The sequence below is a fragment of the Notamacropus eugenii genome, chromosome 1 (genome assembly GCF_028372415.1).
Source record: "Notamacropus eugenii isolate mMacEug1 chromosome 1, mMacEug1.pri_v2, whole genome shotgun sequence".
NCBI classification, from domain to species: Eukaryota; Metazoa; Chordata; class Mammalia; order Diprotodontia; family Macropodidae; genus Notamacropus; species Notamacropus eugenii.
Genome location: NC_092872.1, coordinates 709,262,391 through 709,282,665, shown reverse-complemented (window position 1 = coordinate 709,282,665; position 20,275 = coordinate 709,262,391). Strand labels below are relative to the sequence as shown.

Below are 20,275 nucleotides of genomic sequence, written 5' to 3'. Positions count from 1 at the left end.
AGTTGCCAAGAGCTTAGTTTTCTGGATGTTAAGCTTCACATTTACTATATGCTAAGTATTGTGGTGAATCCCTAGTAACAAATCTAGTGCTATCAGGATTTAGAAGGAAATCGTGCGGGATCTGGGGGCTTGAATACCATGACTTGAATACCATAACTGCTACCCATAACTTTCTTGATTCTGGGCAAGCACTTACCCCTCCGGGTCTCGATTCCTTCTATCTATAAAATGAGAGGGCTGGCCTAGATCAAGTCAATTTCCACCTGGAAATAACCCTAGTGGTTCAACCCCCTCATTTATAGACAAGAAAACTGAGTGTCTAAAAGGCAAGACCCAAAGTTGCCCAGCATTACAAAGTCTCCTCTAACATTCCTTCCAGCTCAAAGTCTATGATCCAACAATATTTGCAGAAAACAGAACTAAAACTGATTCTGTGCCTCCATTCAAAATAAGCCTGACACAAAAGCTGAAACTCTCAAAGAAGTACAAAGATTGCCCAAATCCCACTTGTCCTACAAATCACAAACTTCTAACTGACCAGTCAGTCCCATAGAGTTATTAGGCCCAAATGAGCTGGCTGCACTCTCAAGTTCTGCCTCTCTCTTTTCAACAAGTCCTCTTAACTGTGCATTGTCTTTTAATAGCAGCATGGAAACAAATTTCAGCGGGACTAGGCCAAGTTCCAGCAAGATGGGCCCAAAGGGAAAACAGGCACTTAAAATAATAGCAAGGAAAAAATGGGAAGTGGGGATGGGAGAAGATACTGCTTCTTCCATGAAGAGAGGCAAAAATGCAAAGAGGATCCCAACCACCACCCTCCCCATACCAAGCTCACCAGTAAAGTACAGGTTGAACATGGGCTGGGGGTTTTAAGGGGGAAATGAGAGGGAGAAAGGAAAAGGAGCAATTCACAGTTAAAATAGGCCCATTTCAGAAGTCCTACTCATAATTTATGACTTCTTTCCACACCCTGCCTCTAGGCTGCCAACCTCACAAATGACAGACAAGGTAAAAATAAATGTTTGTCAAGCCCACAGCAAGTTTCAGGAAGACAAAAGGATGCAGCAGGGTTTTTATTTTTTTGGCTCCAATCAGGGGTGTAGAACAGTCACATCTGACAAGACTGATTTCCAGAACCGAAAAACTCAACTTCAAAGTCACACAAACCTAAGCCAGCAACACTGACACTGCATAAGAATGAACCAACCTCTCCACCAGCCTGGGGAAAAGGGCCAGGCAAGACAGCCCCAGTTCAGGAAAAAATAGATTCACTACTTCAGTTCTAGCCCTAAGCCCATGAGAACAAATCTAAATAGTAAATAGCATGGAGATATCTTGAGTGGAGAGAGCTGCACATTCTGTGACTCATGATTTGCTCCCATCCCAAACCAAATGCCAAGGATGTGCTGTGCCCTCCAGACTCCTACAAGGCCCCAAGACTCACACAGCTCTGGTGGCCAGCCTTGACTGGGCCGTAACAGATTTCTATACAAGCCCTAGGAAGGAACTGCATACAACTGATAGAGAAAAGAGGCAAAAAGGGGCTGGAAAACAGCTCATGGACTGATGATGATTGTACAGACTGAGGGAAAAGGCTTGGAGAAGTTTTGCAAATTCCTAACTTAGACAACCACCAAATGTTAACATCATTCACAGAAAAGAAATGGGAAAAGGAAGAGGCAAGAGACAAGGGGGAAATGAGCCCAGCACTGAAAAGATTTCCCACATTTACTAGCTGAGTGACCCTGGGCAAGCCACTCTATCTGTTCCAGTTTCCTACTCAAAGGGTTGTTGTGAGGATAAAATGAGATAATTTTTGAGTGGGAAAAACCACTTAGCACAATGCCTGGTACATAGTAGGCAGTATAAAAATATTTACTCTCTCCTTCTTCCCCATTTTCACATCATTTTCTCCCATCAATTAAAGCAATGAATAAGCAAACAATACAAAAAATGGAGAAATGTTTTATGTGAAAATTGAATGATGATGAGAAAGTTGGAACATACATGCAACCCAAAGACCTGATTCCTCTGACTGACTTCTGCTATGGGTTTGCTGAGTGCTAAATCTTTGAAATAAGCTTAAGGAAGGGCAGTCTCCATTTCCAGCCTACCACAGGCAAAGCTCTGCTACATAAACAATGCTACATCATGAGAGCATCCCTCCCTCCCTAGTGGGAGAAGTGATCAAGTCTCTCATTCTCCCATCCTGTTTAGCCCTTCCAGATACAAGCAGAAAGAGCAGCCCCACATGAAGCCGTGTCCAGGGCCAGTGTTGTCCAGAAACAGGAAACAGGCATTTACATGGTGCCCACCTCTTACGTACCAAGCTCTGTACTAAACACTTTCTTATAAATAGCATCTCATTTGATCCCCACAACAATCCTAATAGATAAGTGCTACTGTTATCTCCGTTTTACAGATGAGGAAACTGAAGCAAACACAGACTTGTCCAGGATCACACAGCTAGTAAGTGTCTGAGGTCATATTTGAACTCGGATCTTCCTGACTCCAGGCTCAGCCATCTGGGACTCTGTCCACTGAGCCATCAGGTGCCTCTAAGTAGAGACAGAGAGAAAAGTGGAAGAGCACTGAAAAGCCACAGGGACACTGGGCAAGGAGGGACGTGCAAATGCTAAATGTTATCTAGGCCAGAGGTGTCACAGATGGCCTCAACCCTCCAGAATGCAGTCTGAACCAGATTAAAATGTAATTGGAAATACTGAACAAAATAAATAAAAATACAATCAGAGATAACATACATTTTAAACTTATGTCAATCCATAACTTCAGGGTTCAGACCCACGGCTCCCCTTTCTGCCTGAGTTTGACACCGCTGGTCTAGGTCATTACATGCCAAGCCCAGGAGTAGGTAAAGGCAGGGGGGCCCTGCAGCCCCCTAGGACACTAAGCATGGGAGGGAAGTGAAAGGAAGGGAAATGATCAGAAACAAAATTTTTAGGAAAACTTTTTATGAGTGAATACATTTCTGATGCCCTGAATCCTGCTCCCCAGAGCATGTCTTTATTTTGTGATAAGGCGCAGTGTGTGTTACACGTAAGCATTCAGAATCTCTAGCAGCCATGGAGGGGAAAGAGAGCCTGGTTTTCAAAACTTTCAGCAGGCCCCCAAAAATGCTTTATCCTGGTTCTCAGATTCCTCTGCAGGGAGATTCAACAGCAATGAGATAAACCAAGGGAAATATAGCTGATGCCTCCAGGAGCCCAAATGGGGCCACATGGAATCTTAAGTAGGCCCCTAAACCCAGGGCCTACTTATGAAAGGCACAGCAGCTAAACAGTACCAGAGTGTCAGCCAACCCAGTCAGCATCAGGACCCCACCCCACCCCCAAGGAGTTTCTGAAGCACTGCTGGTTCTATAGTCTCTCCTACTGTTTTCTTGCTTCCAAACCCCAAAGGTCAGAATCAATGGTATATTTAGAGGTAAGAGGACAGATTTTCCATCTCCCAGGAGAGCAGGTCCTGCCCTCATGTGTCAGACTATCTAGGTCTAGGGAAGAAAGTCACCACCCAGAACTCTTCCCACCTACACCCACACACTAAAACTGCCCAAGTTCATCTTCAAATACAATGGAATTCTATCTGGCATCATGAGTTGTTAGCTATGCTTTTCTTTTTCTTAAAATAAGTTTTTATTGATCTCTTTTTTATATCACCATAATTTTCCCCAATATCTCTCCCACCACCCCACCCTTTCACAGAGAACCATTCCATATAACATAATATTTTAAGGATCAAAAATTTAAAAAAGAAGGAAAAAACAGCAAACCTAATCACCACGCTGAAAGACAAATGAAAGAACCATAGCAAAGGCAGGCCTTTAGCATCATGCCTGGAACACCATAGAGGCTATTACTATTGTTAAACGATTCAACATGGGAAGAAAAGATTAACCTTAATCAACATGCAGTCAGAGAAAAGACGACCATTCTAAGTAAACTGCCCAGGGTATAAACCCCAAGTATTAGCAGCCTCAATTCAAATTCACTGGGTCACCATTTCCTACTCTAGTTTCAATGGGATCTGCCTCTTCCTGCCTTCTATCATGAAATCCTGCTCTCTGGAACCTCAGTAACTGTCTCTACAAAGGACACTGCATTTCATTGGTGGAGAAAATGGTCTTGGGTCAAAATCTGCAGCTCTGTGTGGCTGAAGAGCTCTGGTCCATAGGGCAGACAGGTGACTACCCAGAAGCCAGAGAGTGTTCTTAGGTATGAGTGGGCAGTACTTAGGCAGGATTAGGACACATCTGCTTGGCAGAATAAAACATTCTGACATGGTTGCTTCTCTCTGATTCCAAAGCTAACTTTCAATTTGCAAGGGGAAAATTTAGATTAGATTTAGAAAGTGTCGGTGAAGAGAAAAAGTTCAAAACAAAAACACCAACCACAGTGACGAACCAGCTGAGGTGGTGGGAGAGTGTGCAATCTGAACGTGGATATGTTCGAGTGGAAGCCAAGCAGAGCCTCCAATGGTCTTTAGGCAGCGAGGCAATAAAACAGCCTGCACGCAGGATTTGGAGGGCACACCAGAGTGCCAGGATGCCCAAGAACATGGAACAGAATGGACACTACTCAGTCAGCTCCCATTTCAGCTCTGGCAAATGAAGGGATGGAAAGAAAACTTAAACTAGACCTAGAAGAAAGGACTAGTACAGAAATAATCTGCAAGAATTCCCCTAAATTCTTTATACCAGCAAAAGCAAATGCAAATTCTACGATATGAAGACAAAATAAATTTTAAAAAAAAAGGACTTGCCTCATGACAATTTGGCTTCCTTCCCCCTCCCCCATTAGCAGGGGTCCTCACTCAGTCATTAAGAAGTAGATTCCAAAAGGTTAGTTCAAATCACAAAGTACATCCCACTGACAGCAGAAATACTGACACCCAAAAGGGCAGACACAAAAGCCTTCAGAGCAGGAGTCAGTGAAGGATGCACACAGCTAGCTGCGAAATTCCACATGCTATGAGTAAAATCGTCAGCAAATTCTAAAGCAGCACCAGCTCACTATGAGAAAGGCAAGCCCATGAGGGGAGTCAGTCCCGCAGTTATTCCAGAGATGACAACTATAAAAACGTGGTCCTCTTTCATGACTTCATGGTTCTCTTCTGAGATCACCTCAAACTCATCCAGTACAAATCTTGTTTACACAGTTGTCTGCAATGTTGTGTCCCCTTCCTCCTTTAGAATGTGTACTCCCTTGAAGCAGAGACAGTTCTACACATCAATCAGAAAATAATTATTAAGTGCCTACTATGTGCCAGACACTGTGCTGGGGATACAAAAAGAAGCTAAAGACAGTTTCCTCCCCTCAAGGAGCTTACAATGCAGTAGGGGAGACAACATGCACACAAATATACACACAAGAAAAATGGGAAATAATTAGCAGAGAAAAGGCATTGGAATTAAGAGAGGCTAGGCAAGGCATCCTATAGAAGGTGGGATTTTAGTAAACCAGTCAGTAGTCAGAGTAGAGGAGAGAGAACATTCTAGGCATGGGGAACAGCTGGATAAAATGCACAGACTCAAGAGATGGAGTGTCTTGTAGGAGTGCCAGGCTAGTGTCACTGGATCAAAGAATACATTTTGGGAGAGAAAGGTATAACAAGACTGGAAAGGTAGGAGGGAGCTAGGTTAGGAAGGGCTTTGAATGTCAAACAAAGCATTCTATATTTGATCCTGGAAGAAAAAGGGAGTCACTGGAATTTATTGAGTAGGAAGATGACATAATCAGATCTATCACTTTAGTGGTTGAATGGAGTATGAACTGGAGTGGGGTCAGTGTCAGAGAAGAGAAGGGGGCATATTCAAGAGATGGTACAAAAGTGAAATCAAAAGGCCTTAGCAAGAGCTTGGATAGGAGGGGGTGAGGAGATAGTAAAGAGTCCAGGATGACTCCTAGGCTGAGCCTGAGTGGTGGGAGGAGGATGTTGCCTTCTACACTCATAAAGAAGGTAGGAGGGAAGGGGAGAGAGTATGGGGGAAAGACACTGAGTTAAGTTTTGGAGTTTAAGATGTCTAGTGGACATCCAGTTTGAGATGTCTGAAAGGCATTTAGAGATGTGAGAGTGGAGGTCAGCAAAGAGATGGAGGCAGGATAAGTGAATTTCAGAATCATCAGTACAGAAATGGTCATTAAATTTATGGCAGCTGATGAGAGCCAAGTGAAGTAGTATGGAGGGAGAAGAAAAGAGGGCTCAGGACAGAACCCTGTGGGACACCTAGAGTGAGAGGATGTGATTTAGATGGGGGCCCAGCAAGAGACACACAGAATAAGCAATCAGACAGGTAGGAGGGAGAACCAGAAGAGAGGGGTGTCTAGAAAACCTAGAAAGAAGTATTAAGAGGGAGAGAGTGATCAACAGTGCCCAAGACTGCAGAGAGGTCAAAGGAGAATAAGGATTGAGAAAAAGTCGTTGAATTTGGCAACTAGGAGATTATTAGTAACTCTGATAAAGTAATTTTTGTGAAATAAGGTCAGAAAGTCCGTTTGTAAGGGGCTAAGAAGTGAGAGGAAAGTGAAGGCACCTACTGTAGATGGTCTTTTCCAGGAGTTTAGCCACAAAGGGCAGAAGAGAAATAGAATGATAGTGGGGATGGAAGGATCAAAAATTTTTCTGGTCTTTCTTTATATCCTCAAAATTTAGCACAGTGCCAGGCACAGAACAGGCACATTATCTATTTGCTTCATTATTTATTTAATTAATTTGCTGTTTAATTAATTTATTACTATATAGTTAACTAACAAATGCTCATTTGGCTGATTAATTCATTGAGAAGCCTCAGTATACAAAAATCAGAAAAAAGGAAATTAGCTTCTTAGGATGAAATGAACAAAGTTATGTCAAGTGTATTTGTCAGTGTTAATGAATGTAATATCTGAAATGGTATGTGCAAAACTCTCAATGCTAATGGAAAACAGCCAGTAGTTCTAGTTTAAAAAAAAAAAAAAAAGGAACACGATGAAACCTCGCAATGAATAGGATAATCTACATGCCATGATCATTGAGAGTCAGTTACAAAACAGGGTAATAAGCATGAATGTACTTACTGTATCACTGTTGACAGAATCAAGTTATCTCTTAGGGTAATGAGCGCTGACTCTAGTCTGAGGACCTGGGTTCAAATCCTGCCTCTGTTGCATGGCTTGGCCAAATTCTTAATACTCACTGGGCTTCATATTCCTCACAGGTAAAAGGATGGGATTGGAGTAGATGGCCTTTGAGGTTCCTTATGGCTCTAGATTTTTGGTCCTATAAATGTATATTATGTTCAACTTAAAAAAAAAAAAAACCCAACTACCTTGTTATCTACAACATTCTAGCTAGCCAGGCAATGGAATCTAGCAAGCATACCTACAATCAAAAGCTGACTCAGGACAACATACAAAGCTAGGATCCAAGGCAAAGTATAAATCACAAACTAAAAGATACTTGTACTCTAAGGATAATAGCTCCTCCTTTGAAAATGTTACATGTCTTTCTTAAGCTTAAAAACTAAATTGTTGCCAGACCATTTATAGGTAATCCATAAATTTAGAAATATAGTAAAGGTCAGTATAAATAACCTGCCATGTCATAGCATTCATGTTTTTAGAGTTTGGTCTCTCAGAGACAATAGCTGCTCCCCCTCTTTTGAGATTTTTTTATTAGACTTAAACCCACCCCTTTTAGTCTCCTATCTGCAAGGTGTCTATTGGATAGCTCAAACTGAACATCTCATGGACAACTTCAACATATCTATGAGACATGTCCAGCTCCACAGGTCCAAAACTGAATTCATCTTCTCCCCCAATCTCTTGCCTCTTCCTAATTTCCCAATTTCTGTCCAGGATACTGTGGCAGCAAGTGGAGTGGGATTTCTTTGTTTGGAGCTGTTTTCCAGGCTCAGTCTAGATTGTGAGCACCTGAGGGTTCAGTCCCCTTTGAGCCCTGATGGTTTGCAGCTGTGCTGAGCCATGTGGGTTTCATGTCTGCTGACTCTAAGCCAATCAGGAGCCCGCATCTTCGTTATATATACTGGAAGGTTAGTATTTTACTTTGGGGGTTTGCTGCTCGGAAGGATCTTGTGATTCTCTGGTTGAGACCCTGAATGGCCGTATATTCAGACCTCCAACTGCTCAGATGTGAAGGTACTCTCTCGATCCAGGGATGTCTGTTGTATTTTATTTCTCTGTATTTTCTGTTTGTTGAATAGATGGGATGCTTGGTAGCTTTGGAAAAGTAAAAGATAAAAAGGCGTATCTGGAAGCATTTGGTGGAACTAATTAAAGTGACTGCTGACTGTTGCCTTTTCTTTTATAAATGCAGATTTAAGAACCTGTGATAGTAGGCCCCCAACGACTTTCCAGTAATCCGGGTTCAAAGCAGAGGTCACCCTCTATTCCTTGCTGTCTCTTATTTCTACCTCCATGACAGCTCACATGTGCCCAACTTCTCTCCTGACACTGCCACCATACTGGTGCAGGCCCTTAGCTTCTCCTGCCTAGGTGGATACGATAACAGCTTGCTGCTTGGTTTTCCTTCCTCAAGCCTCTCCCAACTCCAGTCCAACCTCCACTCAGCTGTCAAACATATTCCTAAAGCAGAAGGCTTCCTTGGTTTCCTCAAGCATAAGTCTTATAAGGTCACACACAAATTTGATTCTAGAGGTGATAGGGAACCGCTGGAGTTTCTCATGTCACTCCCCCCATCCCCCAAGGGTGACATAAGGCAGACCTGACTTCGGCAGCTGTGTGGAGAACAAATCAGAGTATTAGATCAGACGAGGCAGGAAGAACAATTAGGAGGCTGTTGCAAGAGTACAAGTGAGAGGTAACAAGGGTCTGACCTAAGAAGGTAGCTATATGAGGAGAGAGAAAGGAACATATACAAGAGATCTTATGGCAATTAAAGGACAAGATTTGGTAAGTGATTTTTAGTGAAGAGCCAAATATGACCCCAAAGTTATGAACCAGGTGACTGAAAGGATGGTGGAACCCTCACCAGAACAAGAAATTTAGAAGAGGGGAGGGTTTTCAGGAAAAGATGGTTTCCTGGTGGCAAAGAATTGGAAATTGAGGGAATGCCCATCAATTAGGGGATGGTTGAACAAGCTGAGGTATATGATTGTGATGGAATACTATTGTGTTTTAAGAAATGATGTGCAGGATAGTTTCAGAAAAATCTGGGAAGACTTATGAACTGATACCAAGTGAAGCAAGAAGAATGAGAAGAATGTTACATACAGTAACAGCAATATTGTACAATGATCAATTGTGAAAGACTTAGCTATTCTAATCAATATAATGATCTAAGATAATTCCAAAGGACTTATGATGAAAAATGCTATCCATCTCTAGAGAAAGAACTGATGGACCTGAATTCAAATTGAAGCATAATTTTTTCATTTTCTTTGTTTTTCTAAGCGGGTTGTTCTGTTGGGTTTGTGTTTTTTTTTGTTTTGTTTTGTTTTTTTGCAACATGGCCATGTTTTGGAAATATGTTTTGCATGATTTAACATGTATAATTGATATCACATTTCTTGCCTTCACAACAGATGGGGGAGGGGTGGGAACAGAGAGAATTTGGAACTTGAGTTTTTTAAGTGAAGGTTAAATAACTGGGTTTTTTGGAAGAAAAATAATTTTGGCTTTGGCTATACTGAATTTAAGATGCCTAGTTCAAAACTGCCAGGAGGCAGTTGGTGATATAGAATCTGGCCTTTAATTTTAAGCACTTGGTAAATGTTTGTGGACTGGTCGGAGCTCAGGAGAGTTGGATATGTAGATCTGATAAATGCAGCCCAGTAGGCTGATAAGAGTACAGAGAGAAAAGAAGACAGGTCCAAGACAGAGACTTGGCATACACCCACAGTTAGCAGTGTGGCATGGATAAAGGTAAAGATGAATGGAGCACTCAGAACCCAGAGGGAGAGAGCATCCAGGAGGAGTCTCTGGCAGTGCCAGATGCTAGAGAGACATCAAAAAAGATGAAGACTGAGAAAACACCATCAATGGGGCAAGTTTGCTGAGATCATTGTTAACTTTGAAAACCCAACAGTTTCATTTGAATGATGAGGTAAGAAGCTGGATTACAGAAGGTTTAGAAGGGAATTAGAGAAGAGGAAGTGGGAGGCAAAAAATGTGAATAGCTTCTTCCAGAATACTGAGGAGAGGAAGGATCACAGCTGGTGGGGACAGTGAGCTCTAGAGATGGCTTGTGAGGATGGGAAGAAAGGGAAATATAGGTAGCAGGGAGGAACATGTAGACAGGGACAAACTGAAGATTACAGAGAGAAGAGGTGGCAAAGGGAGCAATCTGCTAAAGAAGATGAGAGGGGATGGGATCAAGGGCATAACTGCCCCTAGCAAAGAGAATAGCCACCTCTTCATCAGAGGTTAGAGTGAATGAGGAAATTGTGTGTGTGGGGGGGGGGGGGGGGTGATGTTATAAAGGGGAGAAAAGGGAGCTCAGAATGGCTTTGAGGTTTTTTTTAGCACTCACCCAAGTAACTGATGGGGAGGGGTGGTATCTGAGAGGCTTAAGGAGAGAAGAGAATGTCTGGAACAGCTGCTTTGGTGAGTGGGGTAGAGAATCATTTAAAAATTAAAAAGACAGTCTTGCTACAGGGAGGTCCTAATTGACCTGAGATAACAAATCTGTGGAGGCAGCTAGGTGGCACAGTAAATAGAGCACCAGGCCTAAAGTCAGGAAGACCTGACTTACAAGACACTAGTTGTGTGACCTTGGGCAAGTCACATTACCCTGTGTGCCTCGGTTTCATCATCTGTAAAATGAGTTGGAAAAGGAAATGACAAAACACTTCAGCATCTTTACCAAGAAAATCCCAGGTGGGTCATGAAGAGTCTGACATGGCTGAAAGACGGAACAACAAAACCAATCTGCCATGGACCAGGAGACACGGCTTCATGAATTTGTCTAATGTTTTTCAACAAGAACGTAAATAAGAGCACAGGAAATAGAGGGTGGAAGTAAACCAGGGCTGCAGTTTGGCAAGGCAAGAGAAGTAACAGGAGGGAGCAAAGGATCTGGGAGGAAAGGAGACTGTGGAGTTGACTTAACCCACTAGAGTCAAGACCTGCAAGAGAGAAGAGTGTGGCCAAAGAGGAAATAATCATCCTGAAAAGTAATGAGGAGGGAAGGGACTAGGTTATGATGAGGTCAAAAAGAAGAGTTTGAAGAAAGTCAGGGTTCTTGAACATGGAAGTGGAACACTTGAAAGTGATAGGGGCATCAAAGGTGTGATCATTCCTGTACATAGTCATGGTGGAGGATAAGGTCCCAGGAGCTAAGTTCCAATACAGTGAAAAGTATCCCCCTAATCATTCACAAACTACACCCTCCCTAAAAAGATTATCCGTCCTTGACATTCACAGTGACCTACTACTTTTCTAGGCTGTCATGTTCTGCCCATGTAGGATTTAACAAAACATTCCTTCATTTATTGAGGGAGAATTTTCCTCTGAAGCCTGTCTCTTATCTGTGACTTTCTAGTGATGAAAATTCCATACTATAGACCCTAAATGCAGATCATTATGTCATTACTGGAAGAAAGGTTCCCTCTCTTCCCTTAAGTGGGATGTCCCTTTTATACAGCTTACTATGCCTAGATCCTTCCTTCATGTACTATTCACAATCAGGAATAAATTCTTACTCACTGCTAGGATCTCTAATATCAGTCATTTTGGTTGTAATGATCCCCCTCTACTGCTACTGCATCAAATGATACATCCCCAACCCAGGTGAGAGGCTGGACTATGATATGCGGATTAATGTTACAGATATTTATGGCTACATGTCTCATCTCCTCCACCAAAGTCAAGCTCTTCAAAGAGATTCTTTTCTATGCTGTGCACCCTGAATGGTGCCCAACACGGAGCTCCACAGACAACTGTCAAAAGAATGAATAAAGCACACCTCACAACAGCTGGAAGGCTTACTTTCAAAAAATAAAAACAGATTCATTTCCAACATTTTTAGTTTCATCCTATAGATGACAACTGCTCAGATCAGAACAAAACCAAAACATGAGATATGTAATCAATCCACATTTATCAAGCATTTACTATTTGGCAAGCACTGTGCTTTGCACAGGGGTCACAAAGAAAACAAAACTTATGGACCCTGCCCTGAAGGAGTGGGTTCCCATTCCAATGCAGGAAAACATATGGAAATAATGAGGTACACACAGGAGCACAGGAGGTCAGAGTGAGTAGATGGAAGGTAATCTGAGAGGAGAAGGAACTTGCATAAAGGGGGAATCAAGAAAGGCCCCCTGCACAAGACACAAGTTGAGCTGAGTCCTGAAGGAAGCCAGGGAAGCTAAGAGGCAGAGGTGAGGAGGAAGAGCATCCCATGCAAAGATGAGTAAAGAGGGAGAATAACTCGGGCATGGAGGACAGCTTGTGCCAAGGCACAAAGATGGGTGTTGCCTGGGTAAGGAATAGTACATGGGCCAGGGTGGCTGGCATCACTGTTGTCTCTACCGTGTTTACACACACATACACATACACACACACACACACACACACACACACACACACTCACACTCACTTCTCTTCTTATACTTGTTACTCCCCAATAATAAAAACTGGGCATTCACAGAACACACATAAGCTATTGGATAGGAACCACCACATAGGAAATATAAAGAGATAGTAAACTTCATTTCATGCTGACTAAGGTTCCCATCAACTTTAATGGATATTTCCAACATCGTGGCTTTGGCTACTCCTGTCCCAAGTCAAGGAGAGAAGACAAGCAGACGATGAAAGAACGAGAGGCTGAGTCCTGTATGCAAAGGCGTGGCTCCCATCTGTTCCTTTCCTCTTTTCCTGCTTGTACCCCCCCCTTCTCCCCCCCCCCACCCCTTCTGCCTTCCCTAGATTTACTGAAATATTCCCAGTGGGCTCACACCCAGCTTTAGTTTATTTTCCTTTCCATTCTGGGGCAGGCAGTCTGCAGACACAGTTGGCCAATTATTTAGAGGTCTCCATATGTCTTTGGGACTTTGTTCAAGACTAGAATATTACAAGCCTATCATATCCTCCGAGGTTACAACAGACAAAATGATTCAGTCAGTATATTTGATATATTTTCATCAAACTAAAAACAGAAAGGAAAAAAGTGATACATGGTAAACAAATAAACAACAAAAACTCATGATAATATCTTAACCAAGGGGCCCTCCTCATACTTTCAGGACTATTTATGAAAACACCTTTGGCAGTGGAGATTAAACTCAGCGATCCCAATTTTACCAGCTTCTATGACTCCCACAAGTCTCCCTCAGGAGAGCAAGATACATGGTGTGGATGGTTGCTGGGATTCAGAGAGGTGTTCTGCCAAGGAATCATTTAACTAAGTCAGAAGACACCTAGGCAAATGCAGAGCTGAACTGATTTGCAGAGATAATTTTACTCCCCTTAATTCCCTTACAACTTAACTCCCTGCCCCCAAGACAGCCATGGGCCTAGATAGGAGGGGAAAGAAAATTTTTAGTATCTGGTCAATTGATTATTTCACATGGGAATGGAAGTAAATCCCAAGTAGCTAAGAATTCAGCCACTAATGAAAGGCCCCCAATACGATGGCTTTCTACTCCAAAGCCTGGAATTTCACACTCATTTTCTAATGTCACAGCGACTTTGAAGAAGATTGCCAGTATAAATTTAGGCTATATTTGGATAATTTGCCCTCTCCTCCCAGATATATTTCACTGGCTCTCCTCAGCTATCCTCAGATGTGATTTTGAACTATTGTGTGCTATGAAAAGCTTCACCAGCTTATATCCTTGTCCCTCCTCTGGAAAGTTTTCCCCAAATATTCCACACCCACACTTCTTATTCTTTCTCTGTACTCTTAAATTATTGCCCCTAAGGGTCCGGATCAAATAGGACCTTGTATTATTATGTAATTGATGCATAGGGCTTCTCCTAAAAGAGTAAATTGCTCTGAAGACAAAGGTTCTTTCTTACATGCCTGTTGATCAGAGCAGCCCCCCCCCTTGACGAGGAGGAGGGGGGCTCGATAGCAATCTTGCCCACCCAACCCCTGAACAAGTAGCCCCTCAACACATGGTCAATCATCCAGCTCCTGCATGAAGACCCCCAAGGAGGGGAAACCTACTAATTTCCAATTCCCCTCCCCCCCCTTTATCAGATAAGCAAAGACATGAAACACTTAGGGCTTACTGAAAGTCATGACAAGTACCATGTCAGTTGCCATACTCCTCAATTTTTGCATGGAATTCATTTCCCCAACTCCCAGAATAAGTATTTTACCAGATTAGCTGTGCCTCACATAAAATAAATTCAATAGAATTGTCTACATGCAAATTTTGAGAAGTAGATGACAAACTGTGAGGCTGTAGCAAGAGGCCTGGATTTAGAGTCAGACCACCTGGGCTTGAATATAACCTCTACCTACCACTGTGTGACTGATGTTCCACTTCACCTTTTAGGACCTGTTTCCTTATTTGCAAAATGAAGGAACTGACTAGCTGGATCATTTGGCTTCTGAGGCCCCTTTCCGTTCTAAAGCTACAATCCTACGCTGGCCACAAAGCATCACTTCGGGGCTGCTGCAATGTGTCTCTCCTAGATAAACCAAAAGGAACACATGAACTATCAGTGGGACTGGAGAGTCCTCAGCTCTATAATATATATGTCTTAATTTGGCAGGGGAGCACTGGGGGTACCTACAAGCAACAATTTCTTCAGCATCCAAACCTCCCCTCTCAGACTTAGTAAGATTGAGAAACAGCTCTTCTTCTAAATAACAAAATACCTTCATTGATTGTCAACTCTCAGTCTGTTCCCAAAATAATTCAAGCCAAGTACATTGCTGGGACCCCTCTGCATTGGCCCCCTCTTGAGAAAGACAGAATCTATTAAGACATTTCATACACAGAGTCAGGGGGAACCAGAGATAATCCCACTTGGAAACAAAGCTTTGAGTCCTATCTTGGTAGGCAGGAGCTAGCTGTTGCCCAATGATCTCAGGTTGATATGATACTGAGGTCACTAAGACCAAATCCAATCAGAGCTTAAGTCGATTACCTCTTGTGACACTGAATGAAGTATGAGGAGGAAAGGACACTAGTCCTGCCTAGGCATGTGCATTTCAGTCTCTTCAGGGAGCCTGGCATGATTTAAGTCCCAGAAAAACCTGCCCCTCAGACAGGGAGAACTAAATATTTAGTCTAGGAGGTTGAATACAGAAGCTAATCTTTCACTATGCTCCAGGGGCAAGACAGCAAAGTGCTATCATTGAAAAGGTAGAAGGTGGATTCCTTTTCCTCCCCACACTAGTCCATCTTAAATTCAAGGCCCCTCTGGGCAATAATTCACTCTGTCTCAAGCTCCCAAAGCGACAAGGTCCCCCATATTTATTACTGCATTAACTGCTACCATATGGGGTAGCAATTATAAGACTTCAGGGAGCTGACAGGCTTAGAATATGCTACCCAACCAGCAGCATCTCCAAAATGGTTTTCTGTGAGATGGCAGCACCCACCATGTATACTCACAGAATGCCAAGATCACAAGGGCATCATCCATCATCAGAGGCTTACTTATAGAAAAATAATGCTATTAGTCATATAATACTGCAGTCTGGTCACCTACAGAGAACCCACATGAGACTTTACAGTGGATATGACTTTGAAATGACTTTGCCCATCACAAAGCAATCAATATTTACTGAACATCTATAATACACAAAATACAACCATCTCTGTGGTGGAGTCCAGCGAATGTTTTAACTAAACTTTTAACAAGTCACAATATAGTGTGTCTGTGTGTGTGTGTGTGTGTTTTCCCCTAAATCAGCCAGAAAGAAAAATTCTGGGAGCAAAGGTCACATATGTAAATCCAAATGTATTCAAGGCATTCTGAAAACTTACCCACCACCATCACCTCCAGTCCTTGAAATAAAAAGGGGCATTAACTATGTCAACTACATAGAAAGCTTTCTAGACCAACTGGAACTCCAAAATACTTGTGGCCAGAGATAAGAAAGAAGCAACATTTTCAATAAGCGAGATGGTAAAGCTACCCCTTTAGCCTGGGATCAGATTCAGTGTTTCCCATTCTGGATACCAATTAGTTCCTTGAGCTGAAATAAGATTTGCTAATGGCACTATTCATCTCAGTGCTTAGAAATCAGATTATTTATTCAGACTTGTAAAAAGTTATCTAACAAATCATGGTTAAGCATGACAACTGCCCCATCCCTTCACAATCTCTACAGAGTAGTTTATCTCATCTCATCCAAGGAATAAAAGAAAAGGATGCCTTTAATGCCAACATATCTAAGCAAACCAAATACTCAATCTTCCCTTCCCACCCTCTTCTCAAACTATAGAAACGTCAAATCATATCAATTCATCAACCCATGAAACCAGTCTAGTCCACTGGGGTATGCTGAGATGATCCAGAATAAAATGGCCAAAAGCTATGCCTGTTCCCTGGAAGTTGCACAGACACAAGCAATCATTATTTTTGCTTTTTAAAATCTGCTACTTCTCAGTGTTTCTGCCTCAGGAAAATTTTGTCCAAATTTACCAAGACTAATGGGGACTTTACCAATCAATTCATCAGCTGCTCCCTGGGGAGCACACCAGACTGCCACCATGAGATGGTTTTTTTTCCTTAAAGTGCCTGGAGACTTTGTACACAGTAATAAATAGGCCAGGCAGTCCCCACCCCCAACTCTCTAGTATCAGTGCAGTCATAACAGCTCCTCTCTGCCCAATAACTGTATCCATGGGAATGGTCTTTCACCATTTACACAAGGACAGAATGGGAATTTCACCAAATAAAATGCAGTCACTTATGATGGGAGCAATGATACACATTATGACATGGACTCCAAGGGTTCTATATGTGGATTCTGAAAGGGACAGTGCCACAATGGCACCTGATGGAGGAAAGAGCAGAGTCACGATCTTGCCCTTCCATGAATTTCCTCAGTCAGAGCAATCCACTCTGCCAGTCACCATCCCTACCAACGAGCCAGAATTCCTGCCTTTCCAAAGGGCCCATGTTCTACTCTCACCTCTGAACCACCAGAAAAAGCTTCAATTCTTAACATTACTGAGAATTTCTGAAAATTTTCCTGTATAAGTTCTCTTTACTACTTCCCAGCATCTTTCAATAATGCCAAAAATCTTCTCTACTTTGGGTGCTACAGATGCTTAAGGCTAAGAAAGCTGTACCTGGATCTACCTCCAAAACAGTTTGTACTGGGTGGCTGGTGCCGTGTCTCAGTCGCAGGAGCTGTCCCACTGAGCTCTCTCCCAGGTAGCTGTGCTCCTGAATGGGGAAATCCACACAAAGAGAACAGAAAGATTAGACATTCAATTTCTACAACACAGCTAGCGCCTCCCCCCCACCCAAAGGCTGCCAAAGCCCTGGTTGGAACAACAGTGACCACCAATGGAAGATTAAAGAACAAAGGCATCTACCTTATGCTGGAACACAAGCACCCTGGCATGCTATAGCTACTGGGAGAGAGAACCCATGAAGAAAGAAACAAGGGGAGAAAGATGGATGAGACTTGGGTCAACTAACGTGAAATGGGGGCCATGAGCAAAAATCTTAGGAGAAGATCCACTGTTAGAGTTATTTTGCTCCAGGCCTTCCTAGAAGGCCTCAGGAGGAAGCTTGGTGGCACAACGCAGAGTGGCAGAGTTAGAAAGTCATTTATGGTCAGAAAGTCCTGAGTTCAAATGCTTTCTCACACACTTAACATCCATGTGATGCCAGGCAAGTCTTCCCCTCTTGTGTCCCTGTTCCCTGCTCTGTAATAAGGAGCTGGACTGGCCTGATGGCCTCTAAATTCCCCTCTAGTTCTAACTGATGACCCTCGGTCTCAATTTTCTCACTTACAAGCTGAATGAAGTGATCTCTGAGGTCCCCTCCAGTTCTAGTATTCTCTCACTCTAACGTCTTATGCTTACATTAGATACTTCAAGGACCTGTGATTTTCCAGGTGTGAGTAATCCTTCTGTTGACACAGAATGAAACCTCTTGGCAACTCGGTAGATGGTCTTTAAGAATTGTTGTAGCTGAAAAAGTCACCACCCTGTGGCCTGCTTGGCTAAAAGAGGCCATGGCCACCAGAGCCATTCTCCATCACAGACAGCATGAAGCCTTTCTCTTTGGGAGGTTCCACTGCAGTTTGTGTTCCCCTGTCCCCCACCTCCCACCCCCAGGCTTGAGGAGACCACACTGAGATGGAGGACCTTAACAGATTCTGGTCTCTTAAGTAGAAATTAATTTCAAGGTCACAGAAAGTAAGAAAGTGTATAAGAGAGCAAGCAAAAAAAATGACTTGTGGGGCAAGGTCCACTAAGACCCCAATCTTTGAACCCAAAGTGGGCCTAAAGCTAGCTTGCCAGTCTCTCTTGGTCCTTTCCTACAGTTTCTTTGCCTGCTCCAATGCAGATTTTTTCAGCCCTGTGAATGAGGGTCTAGTTGCAGAACATGCCTGTCTGTCTGTCTGCTGTCCCTCATTATCACTATGTTCTGCCTCCTTATTCCAAAGTCAGAATACCAGTCTTGTCTCCTTTAACCTGCAGAGAGCCTCTCTGGAAGGTGGAAAGCTCTAAGGTCATGCTTCATGCAATAAAACATTTGGTAAGGGAAATAGAAGGAAAACTAATCCATTTTAGGGGCCAGACTTCATGAATTAATTTCTTTTTGAATCCAAATGCATGCTAGGCTAAATGAACCCCCTTTTCCACTCTGAACAATGGGGTAAAAATGTTCATCTCTCCTGGCTCTGAACATGTTTTGTTAAGATTTGTATAGCTAGGACAGCCAGAATGCTGCACTGGTATTCATGACACTACCCAACAAACCAGAAGAATGCTTCAAGAACGTGGAATAGATTCTCTCAGGATGGAGGAAGTACAGAGAGATGGAGAAAAGAACTACGCAGGATGAGAGAGCCTGGAAGGGCTGCAATCTGCTCCATAGGAGTGTCCATGCTGAGGAGGAGATCCTGTATACACTGAGATACTGGAGCCTCTGAGTCCCCGTACTACAGAAGACTCCCTCTCCAAAGAACATTTGTTCTCACACAGCACACATGTCCTCAAATCTCTCCGTCAGGCATAAGTCCAGAAGGAACAGGAAAAATGAGCAGGAGGAAGAAACTATTTCCAAGAATTCCCTGGGACTGAATGGGGCTCACTGCCTTTGCTGCTAAACCAGAGAGCAAGCATTTACTTTTCAATTTTATATTCATCCTCAATCAAGGAAGTCCTGGGAAAACCAGACTAGAGGAGACCAGCTTCTTGACTTAAGACACAAAACTTGAGAGCAGAAAACACATCCAGCTTATTTATGAATCCAAGATGCTCTGGCACCTTTCACCCAAACAGGAACCAAAGCCATACCATGGGTCAGGACTGACTGAAAGGTACTGAGAATGAGGCTTCCTGGTGCTGAATCAAACTCCTGGCACACCCCTGCCCCGGGTCTTACGCCTTACCACTCCCCTCTTCAGGCACCACCATGTGCAGTAGGGCAGCACTCACCATCTGTCACGGCATTGCCATTAGGCACACTTCCCAGATCAACAGTTGGCCCGTCCAGGAAAATTGTCAGCTCTCCTCCTGAGACAACGCTGCCTTTGTTCTCGGTCTGCAGGTTCAGGGTCAGCTGCGTGTTCTCCACTGTAGGAGAGAGAAGGCGATACAGACAGAGCAAACCAATTTCACCATTAGTTAAAGATTTTTCAATTGAAAGCCTCCCATTTTACTTGCTCTCTTTCTTTTCTGTTGCAATTCTATTTTTCTCTTATGGAATTCTGAAGGAAAAGTTATGAGGTAGGTGATATATTGGAAAAAAGAGGCCTTGAAAAAAGTTTCAGACAGTATCCACTGCACGTTCCTCATGGGCAATGGCAAACAATCCCACTCATGGAGTTTATTCCTTCCAGCTACAGAAGGAAAGGAACATGATCACCTTCTCACTGGCTGAGTCTTATGAGAGCAGAGCAGTCAAGGTTTGGTCCTGTCAGTGGGACGGAGAGGAGGGAAGCTTTGGAATTTAAGGAAGGAGAGTAACACGGCCATATGACACACTTGGAAAATTCAAACCTATAAGCCTGGTACAAAAGGGGGAGTGTTGGGAAAATACACTGTACAAACCAACAAAATCTGCGAATGTGGCATTTAAATAAATGTCTTCGAAGTACAGCATAATAAAGGATCAGTCTTAATCCCTTTCCATTCAAGGAA

The 20,275-nt window shown here is 43.0% G+C and overlaps 1 protein-coding gene across 5 annotated transcripts in view; it reads right to left on the bottom strand.

Moving 5' to 3' along the window:
- Positions 1–20,275, bottom strand: part of WWP2 (WW domain containing E3 ubiquitin protein ligase 2) — a 120,317-nt gene that overhangs the window by 69,289 nt on the left and 30,753 nt on the right. For all 5 annotated transcript variants that reach the window (XM_072636462.1, XM_072636461.1, XM_072636460.1 and 2 more), the window contains 2 exons: positions 19,571–19,708; positions 17,243–17,339 (listed from right to left, as the gene is read on the bottom strand). In XM_072636462.1, the coding sequence (XP_072492563.1) occupies positions 17,243–17,339; positions 19,571–19,708 (235 nt within the window). The remainder of the gene's footprint in view (positions 1–17,242; positions 17,340–19,570; positions 19,709–20,275) is intronic.